The sequence below is a fragment of the Amblyomma mixtum genome, chromosome 10, assembly GCF_055824585.1.
Source record: "Amblyomma mixtum isolate Tamu chromosome 10, ASM5582458v1, whole genome shotgun sequence".
Classification (NCBI taxonomy): domain Eukaryota; kingdom Metazoa; phylum Arthropoda; class Arachnida; order Ixodida; family Ixodidae; genus Amblyomma; species Amblyomma mixtum.
In genome coordinates, this window is record NC_143021.1 from 28,773,717 (window position 1) to 28,788,263 (window position 14,547).

The 14,547-nt window shown below is 49.9% G+C and overlaps 1 protein-coding gene across 1 annotated transcript in view; it reads left to right on the forward strand.

Annotated features, from left to right (window-relative positions):
* Positions 1 to 9,312, forward strand: part of LOC149325465 (uncharacterized) — a 187,465-nt gene extending 178,153 nt beyond the window's left edge. Inside the window, exon 2 of the mRNA XM_089563850.1 lies at positions 8,264 to 9,312. Coding sequence (XP_089419976.1) covers positions 8,264 to 9,312 — 1,049 coding nt within the window. The remainder of the gene's footprint in view (positions 1 to 8,263) is intronic.
* Positions 9,313 to 14,547: the final 5,235 nt, after the last annotated feature.

Genomic DNA, 14,547 nt, shown 5'->3' on the forward strand with positions numbered 1-14,547 from the left:
CGCGGGCGGCTAGCAACGAAAAGGAGCAGCCAAATTCTGACGATCCGGGGACAGTCGAGAACAGGTTGTCTGATAACAAGCAGGACAGCGGTCTAATTCCTCCAAGCACTGTGAATAAGGTTCCGACCACCGACACGGAGCTAGGGTCAGGAGGAGACCTAACGTTGCCGCAATGACAGACAGTGTCGGGCATAGGGAGGAAGTGCCGCGTAGTGTTACTGATGTCAAGAATCTTTCATCCGAGGGAGAGATCGAAGGTGGGCTTGCTGGGCCCAATAGTGCCGCGCAGTTGTCGAACGCACCCAATGAGCGTCCGATCAGGTCATCGGAGGACTGGGAAATGCGTGGCGACTTTCCAAAAGGCAGATTCGGGTCAGGTGACTGCGAGGAAGCTCGTGCATCCTCCGACAATGCCACGAAGCGTGGCTTTCAGGCCAAAAGTCGGCGCGTGGAGAAATATGTTCCCTGCGGCAGTACGCCAACGCAAGTGCAGCAACACCGGCCGCAGTGCTATGGTTACTAGGCTGAGCAGGGTCTATGCTCCTTACGCAGCGCGCGGTTCGTACTGGCATGCCGGAGAAAGCGTGTCTCAGGGGCATCACGTGCGCAGAGATTCGGACCCATCAAGGACCTGGGCGTTTTCGATCCTGGAGGGCAGCAGCTTTTGAATTGTCGCTCCGTGGCGGCACCAGGCGCATGAGCTGGGTGACCGCTAGCCGTTAATCGTGTTGGTTGATAACACGTGATGGCTCGAACGCACACAGGAACGCTCAGTGCGACTAAGGAGGCTCACGTGGCTACTTCGCACCCCTTTATGACGGTTGAGGAACGCTACAGTGCCGAGTGTCTGTGTGTAGGTGTGCTCATTCGCGAGCAAGACGAGGTTGTGCATGCAGGTGTAACTGGTCGCAGCGCGAAAGCGTGGACTTCGGTCAAAGCGCTCTATGTGAATGTGTGAAACGCGTACGCGCGTGTGTTGTACTGACTGTAACCACAGCCAATGGACCGGAACACCCGTACTACGAGCACTGCATGCATGAAACCTTTTTACTTTTGAAGTGTGAGCTTAGTTGCGTTTTTGGGTTCATTGTAGGTAAGCCACTAGCCCTCTTTTTGTGTGGGTTTATTCATCTAAGCGTGCTGCAACCCTTAGATGAATTTTGAGGGGGGCGTGTAGAGGGCTAGCATGCGCCAGGTGTGTTTATTCCCCCCTCCCCCCCTACCCTCCTTTCTTCGCGGCTGAGGGAGGTGAGCTTCGCCGTTGAGCGGGCCCCAAGGGCATCTGTCGATGCGCGCGGCCTCATTAGGAGTGCCCATCTTTCTGTCTGCTGTGTCGCCGCTGCAGACTCCGGAGATCCCCCGGCGGGGGGGCTGCGAGGAGGGCGGAAAGCGGGAGGCGGCAGTTAGCGTTCAAGGCTGGCAGCAGCCAGAGAGGGAGCGGCCGGCTCTCCCAAGCCTCCCATTGTCCCCTTTCGGGGAAGGGCGCGTGCTTCTCGCCGGGACCGATTCGCGCCAGTGTAGAAAGAGCCATAAAAATGTCAGCACCACCACTCCATCGTACGCCGACGGCTCACAGCGTCTCGACAAACACCACTTGCGGCTCAATTTAGACACTAACGCTTCGTTGGAGGTGCGACAGCTTTTCTTTTGAAAAGAGAACTATGCTAGACGAAGCGGGGCCGGGCGCGTCCGGATGAATGGGTGTTGTGGGCGACAGTACAGCTGGCTGGCGTCCAGTATGGCCCCGAGGCTCGACAACTCGGTCTCAAGAAGCGGGCGCTTGTAGAGGACGCCACCGGACAGAATGAACATAGCCACCTGCTTAATTAAGGACGGTGACGGCCACTTGAGTTATGACGCCGCCCGGACCCCGGAGGACGGCTGCTAGGTCGGCAGTCCATTGTGATCCGACTTGTATCTGAGAGTGGTTCTGCGCTCCCGGGTGTTGTTCGCAACGGTGGCAGCGGAGGTTGGGGCCGATAATTGCCCTAGTTCCGGGAATCGGAAAGGTGACGGGTACTGGGGAGACAGACGTACCCGCGGAAATGTTTTGACATGTTTTTATGTGTTTTGCTTTGTCTTTCATAGGGGAGAGAGTTTGTGTAATACAGTGGAAGTGTGAGGCGGGGCACATAACCCAGAGGGCCAATCCGTATGTGTGTGTATTCTCGGAATGTACTATGTTTTAAGTGAAAATGATGCCTTTTTTACAATATGTACATTTGAGAGAGGGTTATGTGCCTAAAGGAAGTTGGAGGGCGGGCCACACGTCTAATAACCAATCGTGTTAAGGGTTTGACACGATTGGATGCTGATGAATGTGGGCTGGGCCCATGTCTCTTTAAAACTGGGTCCCGGAGCCCGGAAAAGGGGTTCTTGGCTACGAAGGTAGATGTAACGCATCTTCGGCAATGCCGAGTAGGGGCCTCCCCTAAATGTTAGCCAGTTCCATGTTGTTCTGCTCACTGCTCAACTTGTATACATATATGTAAACTATTGTACATAAAGCTTCCGTTTATATCACCTGAAAGTTTCTCAGTTGTTGCCGAGTATAGTCTGCTGGAAGTTCATTCAGCCTTCAAGTCATCGAAATCCGTCTCCGACGGGGCACCCCTGGTGCAGAGAAAAGAAGAGGAAAAGAAACTTTTCGCTTTGTAGGCGAAACTTTACTGGCATCAGTGCTTTTTTTCGTTTATCTAATATTGTATTTTTGAGTTTTCTTCATTGTGTATAGTGCCGTTTCTGTAGGAGGTACAGACCCCATCAAGCCGAATTCATTTGGCTTTTTTCTGTACTCCCGTCATCTGTGTACGTATAGATGCAAATAAGCTTGAATTAAATTAACCTCTACGTTTGTGCCCCTTTGGTGAGTACCGGTAAGATACAGCTGTTTTATACTTTTCTCTTTTGGGATATTGGTAGACTGCCATTCATGATCTGAGAGAATCTGCCATATGTGATTCACCCCATTGTTTTCTTCTAGATATTTGGTTTGGTTTTTAGGGTTTAACGTCCCAAACCGACTAAGGCTATGAGACACGCCGTAGTGGAGAGATCCGAAAATTTCGACCACCTGGGGTTCTTTAACGTGCACTGTCATCGCACAGTACACGGGCATCTACTGTGCGATGTCAGTGCACGTTAAAGAACCCCAGGTGGTCTCTCATGATCCGGACCAGCGGTCACTACCTGTCATAAGCAGACATATTCCCTTACTACTTCCAACACTTCGCTACCCATTGCGAAGTGCTGTTCACTTGCTATACTGTTCGAAATTACTTTGGATTTCTGCATGTTAATTTTTATATTCAACGTTCTGCTCTGCCTCTCTAACACATTGCTCATGCTTTGCAGTTCGTGTCCTGAGTGACTTGGGCAAAGCAATGTAATCAGCGAATTGCAGATTATGTAGGCATTCTCTATTAACCCATCTCGCAGCGATGGTGTAGATATAGGCCATCCGTCCCGCGTGCAAGAGGACCGGGGTTCGAATCCTGGTGCCGCTCAATTCTCCACCGGGATTAAAAAAAAACTACGCGCGTCGATGAAATTGCATAAAGAAGTCTGGTGTCCCTCCTGATCTCGGTGACCAGAACCGACAACGCACTCCCTCTCCAGAAGAGAATTTGGCCACCCTGGTGTATTACTTGGTCGCTGCCTTCTATGAACAAGCCAACTGTTTCCACATCAGCCACCTTTATAACCTCCTGCATATTAAAATCCAATGATACCTAATACTCCAAGAGAATAAAAATGGTGAGAAGGGTTAAAAAAATCTCCTGGTTTATGCTACTTAATAAGAGATCGAAACCTAAAGGAACAAGAGCTACGAAAAGAAATTCTTTCCTTATCCGTAACATCACTGTCATTACTATGGAAAGGGCGCGCAGACTGCTGTAAAGGGAACATCAAAGAAGGTGTTCAAATTTTGCTGGGCACATTTCTAGACGGCTCTTTTATGAGTGGTCTTGGCCCTATCGTCACAGGACTACGAAAACTTCCCACAAAAAATTGTGACCATTTATTCACCAGGAAAATGATACCTCGATGCGTTGAAGTGCACACAGCTCCGTCTAAATATTTTCAATCTAATCAATATGTAAAGCGCAGATGCTGCACTGTAACCTTCGTAGAAGTTAAAATGTGACGAAAACCCCCCAACAGAACCCCATATCCATTACGTAGTACATATATTTAGTAAACAACATGCAGAAAGAAAAGAAGCGCGTGCGAAGCTCTCTGGGACTGGCCGGAAAGCTAAGACATATTAAGGAGATTCGAAAAAGTTCTTGTAAGGGCGTGCTTCTTGCCGCATATTCCTTCGTAGTCGTCCATATCCAAGTCGAAGAGCACGGCACCAGCCACCTTAGCCTGTTGGAGAGAAGAAAACAATCGTTTAATTGCTATGTCAGAAAACAAGAACTCTCAAGAAATGATAGTTGCTGGAAGCATCAGCACACAACTTAGGCGAAAGTCTGTTGGTCTTTTGCCTAACACCTCTTCTCACCTTTACCTAACCGGATGTTAGGTCCCTGTTCAAGAGTTTGTCACTAAACATTTCGAGTGTGCAAGCTCCCCTAGACAAATAGTGCACCACTGTGACAATTAAGAGTGTTTCGTTGCGGTTTCTCTGTCCAAAAACCGTCTTTGAGAAGTGTAAGGCCGAGAAGATCAGCACATTAGAAAGGACGCGCTAAAATCTATAAAACAGGGAAACGCTGTTAGATAGTGCCAAAAGTATGTTCTGGTCCCGTTGGCCCAGTACTCCACTTTTGCCAATGCCTGTAAATCTGGATGTAGTTTAGGTGAAAAAAAACAGTGGCGCAGGCATGTGCGGCAAAGAACGACTCCTAGTATATTTCCCGCCTGAGCATCATGGTTATTCTATGGTCTGATGTCCCGCAAAGACAAGCCGGGGGTTTTGTTTTGTGCGCAATGCGAACACCTGACTTTGTTCGGGTAAGGCACGTATATCAAGGCATGATTGATTCAGATTGACTAAGACGAGATACCCTCAGGAAGCTATTTACCAACGTTTGGTTCAGCCTGCTCATTAAAATGAAACTTTAGGTATTCTTGGGCCGAGTTTTTCTGACTTTGGCGTATTGTATGACGAAGTGGTCAATTAGGCGCACTACCAAACCAAAAAGCTTGCATGCCATCTTTTCACGCATGTAAGTTCGGGAACACGAAGAAACAAAACTGCAACAAAACTGGCTTGAGTCGAAGGCTGAACCTTCGTGGAGCTCAAAGAAAACTATGAGAAAGAGAAAAGTGTACGTAAGGCGGTGGTTGGGCCTCCTCCAGCAGCACATGGCGATGGGCCGTCGGATAATGTCGGAGTAAAGAAACCAGTACACAAATTACTACTGAATCCCGCGGAAAGTGACCGAATATCTTCTGAAGCCGGCGGTATGCAAGTCGCTTCGCAATCCGTTGCAATATCGGCTGAGAGATTTATACTTATTTATATTTATACAGAATACCCCTAAAGGCCCTCGAGAGGGTATTACATAGGGGGGGGGGGGGGCACAGGCAATTGAACAGAATAAAACAAAACCACAAATATAAAACAAACAACAAAAGCACAAATAAGACACTTTGGATGACATAAGTAAGCAAAAGAATCAATCAAAAGCACAAATAAGACACTTTGCATGACATAAGTAAGTAAAAGAATCAAAACAATGGCAGCGCGGCAAAGATCGAAGATTACTGCAGTATTAAAATTATACAAACAGAACACTAGTACAATGAATCTTTTTAGTAACAAACCCTACAAAAAAGGAAGCCATGAACAAATAAAATAACAATGTATGCGAAGAGTTAAGCAGTAGTTATTGAAGATATAAGTTTAAAATATTTATCAGGATCAGTGGTGGTTGCGATATGTGAAGGCAGAGTGTTCCAGTCAGATATTGTGCGTGGTAAGAATGAATGCGCATAGATAAAAGTTCTACACGTGAAACGTCTAACTTTAAAGGGATGAGATAACAGTAGGTTGCTGAAAAATTCCTTTATAGTTTACCGAACACAAATGAACTACGTGCAGAGAAGGAGGACGCAGGGCATGCTTGCGCCCAGGTTGCCCTTGGGAATCTTACTGAGGATTGTATCGGATATGAAACCAACTCTCGAGAGAGCAGCAGTAAGAGTGCAGCTGAGGCAGCGGCGAATGCCATGCTCCAAGTGCAGTTCTCAACCGAAGGAAGCATTGATCAGGTATACAGCGCTTCTGCAAGACAGAGGTGCTGCTGATGTAGCAAGCACACAGCTCTGGTTATCGCCCGACGCAGGGAAGCCGGAGGATACGAGAAAAGTGCTCTATGGCTGCCAGGAAGTCGCACCAAATACTGTGTGCCTGCCGGACGCTGAGTAATCGGAGCCTGTGATCCTAGTAGAATGCCCTGGGAACATTCGGAGCGTAAGCAACAAAGCTGGAGGGAGCAGGAGCTACATTATGACTGCAGGAGGTACGACACCAAAGAAAGATAATCTCGACGAGCCGAACGCCTGGAAGTGTAAGTAGTTCGCAGGGAGCTCACGCAAACGCGGCTCGTGCCTGGTCGAATTCCTTCAGAGCGAGGCTCCCTCTATGTGCCTCTATGTGCGGCTTCCAGTGTGCGCCGCAGAGCCGCTGCAGCGGAAGACGGAGGCCGAGGCCTGGATCAACGACAGAGCAGCGTAGATATGTTGCGAGTCGGTAGGAAGGCCAGCGGGTGCTCCCAGGCTGAGCATCAGGTCGGCCGCGCGAGATTCAGGAGCGTATCCTTAGCAGGACAGTTGCCCACGGATTCGAGGTGTCATTAACTAAGTTACGCTATCGGAAGCTCTACACTGGAAGTATCAGCGTGAGAATCCGAAGTGAAGACGCCGCGGTGTAATGTATGGCACCTTCGAATTTGTGCCGTAGGATGTGAATCTCAGGATGTGAGATGTGAATCTCAGTAAGGGCACGTACGGATGTTGACGACAGTGAAGGTGGTGTATCCGAACTACGTCACATGTTCCCGTGCTTTTTTGCGAAAAGCGCAGCATTGTTCTCTTGACTGAGCATGTGTAGGGATAATGCGTGAAAGTGACGAAACAGGGTAGCTTTGTGTAGGCTGCAGGCGTGGAAATAGCTTACGGATGAAATGAACAGAATGCCGTTGTCTGAGTCTACGTTTTCTGCGACGGGATAGATTCTGATCGGTAGTCTTTTTTTTGTTATACACGCGACTGTGACCCTCTGAGCGTGTTTCCAAATGTGTTTTAGCATATTCATTTATTCTTAGTCCATGTTGGACACCAGGCCTTTTTTTACTTTATTTGGTCTTCCGCTATCCTGCTTCTACGTTGTAAAATCTGCATCCCGTTGCTTTTGTTCGGGCGGTGGCGTTAGCGTTCACCTTCTCTGTACAGTTTGCTTCCTTTTGGTGTCTGCAGAAACATTTATCTTGTGTTTATTGCAATTTGTGCCATAGGATGTGAACCTCAGAATGTGAATCTCAGTAAGGGCATGTAAGGATGTTGAGTACGTGACGAGCACAAGACATCTATGACCACGTCGCTGTTCTACCGGGGTGCAAACGGTTGATCTGCGTGCTCACGTGCGCGAGATGAGTCACTGGAAATTGATGCTTCACGATTGGGCATCTCAAGCATGCTTTCCCACCCGTTCTTTTTTACCCCTTTCCCCTAAAAAACAGGAAGCTGTTAGTCGAGGGTTAGAAGAGACGAAATGCTTGCTGATTTTGTTTGTTTCCTGTTTTTCCGACAGGGTTGCTCGTCTTGTTAAGCGCCGCACTCCTTCGACGGAGCGCTCTGTCCCTCACTTCCCTTTCTTGACTCTCGCGCACTTGGGGAAGCAGGGCGCGGGCATTTGTCCTCTTTTTCATAGATGGCGCAAATGGCGCCAGGCTTCGGAGTTTGGACGCCGCGTCGCTTGCGTCAGCGTCTGGTGGTCGGCAAGACCAGCTGCGGCTTGTGGCATCTATTCGACACCTGTATATCCGCCTTGTACATAGTAGTATAGACCATGCACCGGAAGAGTGGTAATTTAGGCTTAGTGGTAGCTCATGACTAGGAAACGCTCGCCTCGTCCACTCCTCTGCCCTCGTCGTTGTGCCTTTCCGCTTCTTTTCCTTATCATGAGCTGTGTAAAAGTATGTAGTATCCGGTCTCATCTTCATCCAAGCCAGTACACCAAGAATCCGGCTACGAACACCGGACTGATTTTACTGGGACCTACCCGAAAGCATTGTTCACTCCTGCTCATCCTCGGGTCTGGGTATGGTCAACACCATCGTGGAGCTCCGAGAAGCACACTTGACAAACCACTACACAAGACTCTCAAAGACGCCGTCGGGTCGCCGCCTGCTTGCCCGACTTACCATCCAACACCCACTACTGACGGAAGAGCGCGTGCGGATTCCCGAAATCTGGAGATACGCCCTGCACATACGCCCTCTTCCGGCCAACATGACACGAGACGACCATAGTGGCCGACGCCTCGCGCGGGATGGAGCCTTGGCACGCTACTATGGAAACAAACGCGGAGCATTTTACGCGGACGCCACCGGCCCACATCATGGGGGTTGGTACACGGCCGCAGTCGTCCACCAAAACACCGCAGTGAACAGCCTTACGTTCAAAGCACAAGACATTACTCATGTGGAAGAGGTGGCAATCGCGCTCACCGCCACAGATCAGGACTCGCGGGTCATCATTACCGACTCGCAAGGGGCCTGCAGGAACATCGAAAGGGGCTTTATTCCCTATTTGGCATACCGAATGCTTCAGAACAGCAATTATCTCGGGGCTCCCGCGTCCCGCACAATAGTATGGACTCCCGCGCACACGGGTCTCGAGGGCAACGAAGCGGCCGACGCCGCTGCCCGCGCGCCTACTCTCCGGGCATCACCCTCGCCTCCCCCCGATGCGGACACCGACCCCAATCCGGCTTTTACCTTCAAGGAAATCATCCCATATTACCAATTCGGCCATGCAATCTTCCCTAAGCCCTGCAAGGGCCTCACGAAGGCGGAGGAACGCTTACTTCTTCGCCTTTATACTAAAACACTACTGCGCCCGGCAGTCACCAAACATTTCGTCTCTGCGTGCACAGGGGAGTGTCCGCACTGTAGCAAAAAGTCTTCGGAGGTTTACCACATGGTATGGGCATGGCAATCAACCCCGCACCTTCCCCCTATCCCCAACCCTACCCGGGAGGACTGGGAGGCGGCCCTGCTCGGCTGCTCTGACCTGGCGAGCCAAAAGGCCTTGGTCGGGCGCGCCCAGGCAGCAGCTACAGCCAATGGGCTCCTGTAATGAGCAGCCCACCTAGCGTTTGTTAGAGACGGCCCCTCAAGGACCGATCCCGTCACTCCCTGTACATATTAAGGCGCAAGCCTTTAATGCCTCATCGTTGTAAGCAGCAGTTGTCGACAGAAATGTCACGCTTTTCATTTAGTCGGAACAGTCGTGACGTCACAGTGCGCGAATTTCAAACGGGGCCAATCGTACTTTGGCTACCAACCATGCAACCAATTAAAGGGATCTTATAGTGATGCTCCAAGTAAGTGGGGCTGAGTTTAGTTAATTGCTTACTTAACCAATTAGCCTAATTAACCTTTCTAGTCAGACCAGAAAAATAAATAAAATTGAGTAGGAAACTAGCCGAGCTCGGGAATCGAACCCCGGTCTCCGGAGTGCGAGACGAGCATGCTACCACTCGGCCACGCCAGCTTTTTTTTTCTTTATTGCATTTTCACAACGGGTACAAAGAAGTAAAACTTGTCAGCAACACTTGCACTGACACAGCAGGTTAAAATTTTTTCAGTTCAACCAAGTCATCCAACACATTTAACCAAGTTGGCTGATCAGGCAGTGCCTGATACACTTCCTTCAGACGTATGACACCTTCAATGAAATGCTCGCGTGGAGATCTCACAACTACTTCTGCATTGTTGAATTGTGTCCTTGATTTCCATAAACTATGGAGGCCAAGGAGCATAATAGTGTCATAAGGGATGTCCTGTTTTCCTACCTGTAAGAACCTGATGCCATGCGGGTGTAGCGGTAAATCTTTCTTTAGTGTTCTTTGAAGCACATCCCAGAAAGAAACCGCATCCCAACAATCTAAAAAACGTGATCTATTGTTTCAGGTTTTTTACATAGAAAGCAATCTGTTGACCAAGGGACAAAGAGTCCTTTATCATGCTTCCATGTTTTGACCGACAGAGTTCCGGTATGAAGTTTGAAGAAGAAAGTTTTCAAAGATGGGTAAACTGGCATTCTTTTAACCCTTTTGAGCACATCTGCTCCTGGGCCTCCGCAGTTTGACAATCGGTAAATGGGTACAGGGAGCATTGATTCAATTAAATCTTTTTACAGATTTTTTCCTGGTGACATTGGAGAGGTACTGCATTGAAAATCGCACTTGTAACATTCTGCACGCAAGCACAACTTCACGCAGATAACCTCTGACTGTACCACGCATGTTTTCATTGCTACCAGGAGTTGTAGTATGCTCAGTTGAAGACTCCGCCATGCCAGCTCGATGGTTTGGAAAGAACAAAGGCGCGTCCAGTGAATACGGTGTCTTCGTTCACTCCCAACTTTCTCACTTCCCGTTACGGCGAGGTTTAGGTGTCCACCGAGATATGAGAGACAGACACATTTCCTTTCCTCAAAAGCCAATTTACCGACGAGCAAGGCATAGAACCGAACGGGCGATGGCGTTCTATGGACTCCCTGGCAGCGTTGCAACACGCTGTCGCGCTCCGCTTTTAGAGGCGAAGCTAAACATCTTAACCACACATCAGTGACACAAGCAGCAACACCGCGCTTAAGGCTTTCGCCTCACCGTACTTTAGGTGAACAAAGTGCCCCCCTGAGTTTTATTTCATATATAAAGTTTTTCACTCAGTAAGTCAGTCGTCGGGGAGGTATCGCCTCAACGTCCTTGCTTCAAAATTATACTTTTTGTTCAGACGTGCAGCGAGTAGGACTGGGTTCTTGAGCGTTACGAACAAAGTCGCTTTAATGCGCGCACCATAGCCAGATATGGTATCCAGAACGTGCGAACACACGTGCCCAGGCGTTTCATTGCCAGAGGTCTTATTATTTTTAGCTGTCGTGGTAATAAGCATAATGCGAAAGAATCGACAAACTGATGGCTGCTGAATGACGTTATGCGTGCGTTTAGCTGCAAGGAAACCGTCTTCTGAGCCGCACCGTGATGATGAATCAGCGCAGCAGCTTGGTCTGATGTTATGGTTCTCACAACCCGCTCCCACCAACTTCGCCACCTCGGGGCGTGGTGGAGATGCTTGACGAACGAGATCGCCAAACCCCTTTAGAAGGCCTTGGTGTTGTAGGACTATAAAATATATGAGAGCCAATCCTTACGCCATATTGTCACCTTCTGGTGATAATATGACGTAAGCATATCAGGATAGCAATGGTGAACTTGTCAGGGGTCAGCCTCAAGTGAACTGTCCGCGAGAGAGCCCATGTGAACAGTTCAATGTAATACTTTCTTCGCTGAGTGAGCTCAGGAAGAGCAGTTCTGCGAAATAGATGCCCACGTTTTTAAACGCATTGTTGAAGCAAGGTTGTACTCGCAATCGGAGCATCGGAGCGCTCATAGGGAAAAAATCTGGACAAAAGCATTTTTCAGCGAGAAGCCGTTCATGACCGCATTTTCTTCATATAATGGAAGTTTTCTCCATAACAATCAATACATCCTGAAGTCACCCGACGGCAGTCTCGCATTTTTTCTATTCACGTTTTGCTATCGTAAAAAGAGCTCCCCACTGTTTTTCCACGGCAGTCTTAACTGTTCGGTGCGATCGATGGGAATATTTTAAATAAAAGATTTGGCTAGAGATCAGAGCAAGAGATCATTACTTTTAATATTTCCAAAAGAGTATCTTACACTGTTCTGACTTTCAAAACTTTTCTCTGAGAATGGCGGACATGTGCTGGCCTGTTCTAGTAGGGTTTGCATAAGAAGCAGTCAGGACTCACTTGCTTCAACAAAGTACACGCTCGGTAAATGCAGTAGACCTCGCACAGCTTACCTGAGGGGTCATAAGTCAGAGGCGTCATTTCGCAGTGTGGTCTAGCAATTAAGAAAGCAGAAATATGTTGGAAGGATAGCAGGATGTTTGGGCTTTTCTGAAGATCTCAAGCCTTACAAACTTTTCCCAACTGGGAGAATGCCCTCTTTTCAAAGTAGTCATTGTGGTCACAATTATTGTGCTATGCGCTAGGCACTGACAGAAATTTTATGTACGCAGGAAAACTTGCTTTCGAGCCCATTTTACTATTGCATGGCATGTAAAATCACTTTGGTTGTCAACGGACGAGATGCGATCTTTCTGTGCCACCAAAAGTTCTAAAATTGTAAAGGATATGACGTGGCTCTAAGGAGCCGGTCCATCTGCAGGACTCGGAGGCAACCCTGCTCGGCTGCCACGACGATGGACGATGGTGCGGGAGCGGCTGTCCGAGTACCTCGAACAACACAACACCTTCGCGGACACAATGTTCGGATTTCGCCCACATAGATCCGCACAGGATGTCCTGCTCCAACTCGACCGCGAAATCTTGAACCCCATTACACACCCCCAAAACGATAAAATTGTCCATGCGCTCGACCTGAAAGGAGCGTTCGATAACGTAACTCACGAGGTCATACTCACACATTTGAGTCAAACTCACTGCGGCACCAATACCTTCAATTACGTTAAACAATTTCTCACGGACAGACTGTCCTACATCCGAATACAGGACGAAGAGCACGGACCTTTCCTGCTCGGCACGAGGGGGACTCCACAAGGCGCGGTGCTGTCCCCTCTGCTATTCAACATTGCCATGATGCGCCTACCCGCCCTGCTTGGTGCGGTCGAAGGGGTCCAGCACGCGCTATACGCCGACGACATCACCATCTGGGCTACGCAAGGACGCCTGGGGGATATGGAGACCAGCCTGCAAACGGCCGCCAGCATAGTGGACCGCTATGCTCGAGACTGTGGTCTGCAATGCTCCCCGCAGAAATCGGAATTCGTGCATTTGCGTCCCTCGCGCACATGCTCGACCCAAATCAATCTCTCGTTGCAAAGCGGTCCCATTCGCGAATCTAAGGAAATCAGAGTCCTTGGACTCTTCATACACAACCAGCGACGCTGCGACACAACACTCGCCAAGCTCCGGCAGGTGGGGGACCAGGTGGGCCGCATTGTCCGCCGGGTTTCCAACAAGCGCGGTGGGTTACGATGCAAAGACGCCTTGCGGCTCGCGAACGCATTCGTGACCAGTCGAATCTTGCATTCGACTCCCTACCTCCACCTGCGGAAACAGGAGGAGGATTCCCTCGAGGTCATCCTCCGCAAAATCATGAAACGAGCGCTGGACCTCCCAGTTTCTACCTCTACCAGCCGCCGTATGGCACTGGGGATGGTGAACACTTTTAGGGAGCTTCGGGTGGCCCACCTCAACAACCAATACACTCGTCTCACAAAAACAGGGTCGGGTCGCCGCCTTTTAGCCCGACTACACATCCAGCACACTCAATTCACAGAGGAGAGATGCCGCCTTCCCGTACACTGGAGACGCGCCCTCCACGTGCGGCCTCTCCCCACCAATATGTCCAAAGAGGATCATAATGGCAGGCGCCTGGCGCGGGCGGAAGCCTTGGACCGCCATTTTCGGAGCAAACCAGGAGTCTTCTACGTGGACGCGTCCGGCCCGGACTCCAGGGGATGGTACACGGCTGTGGTCGTCCACGAGGGTAAAACAGTAGACGCCCTTACTTTCAAGGCCCAATCAGCAATTCACGCAGAAGAGGTTGCCATCGCTTTGGCATCCTCTGACACCTCCCCCAAATACATAATCACCGACTCTCGAGGGGCTTGTCGAAACGTCACGCAAGGGTGGGTTACTCCCCTAGCTTATCGTATTTATCAAAATTGTAGCCGAGACTCGGATCCCGCGCACCGATCTATCGTTTGGGCTCCAGGTCACCAAGGCGTCCACGGAAATGAGGCAGCCGACGCCGCCGCCCGCGCGCTCTCTCTCCGGGCATTTGCCACGGGACCCGACGCCGACCAGGACTTCCATTTTAATCCGATTTACACTTTTAAGGAAATATGCGATTATTACAAATCCACGCACCAAACTCTTCCCACCCCATGCAAAGGGCTGGGGAAGGTCAACGAGCGGGTACTCCTGCGCCTGCTCACCAACACGATGTTGTGCCCGGCAATTCTACAGCATTTCGATCCTAAATTCGACGGGCGGTGCTCACACTGTGGGGAGGTGTCTGACACCTACCACATGATGTGGGCCTGCCAGCAGAACCCATCCCTACCCCCTATCCCGAACCCCACCCGAGAGGACTGGGAGGCAACCCTGTCCGGTTGCTGCACCCTCGAGGCCCAAAGGGCCTTAACGCAGCGCGCCCGGGCTGCGGCAAACGCCAATGGTGTGCCTGACTAGGCATCCCACCTATTGGTTGTAATGGCGTGACCCTCCAGGTCATGACCCCCAACACCTCTC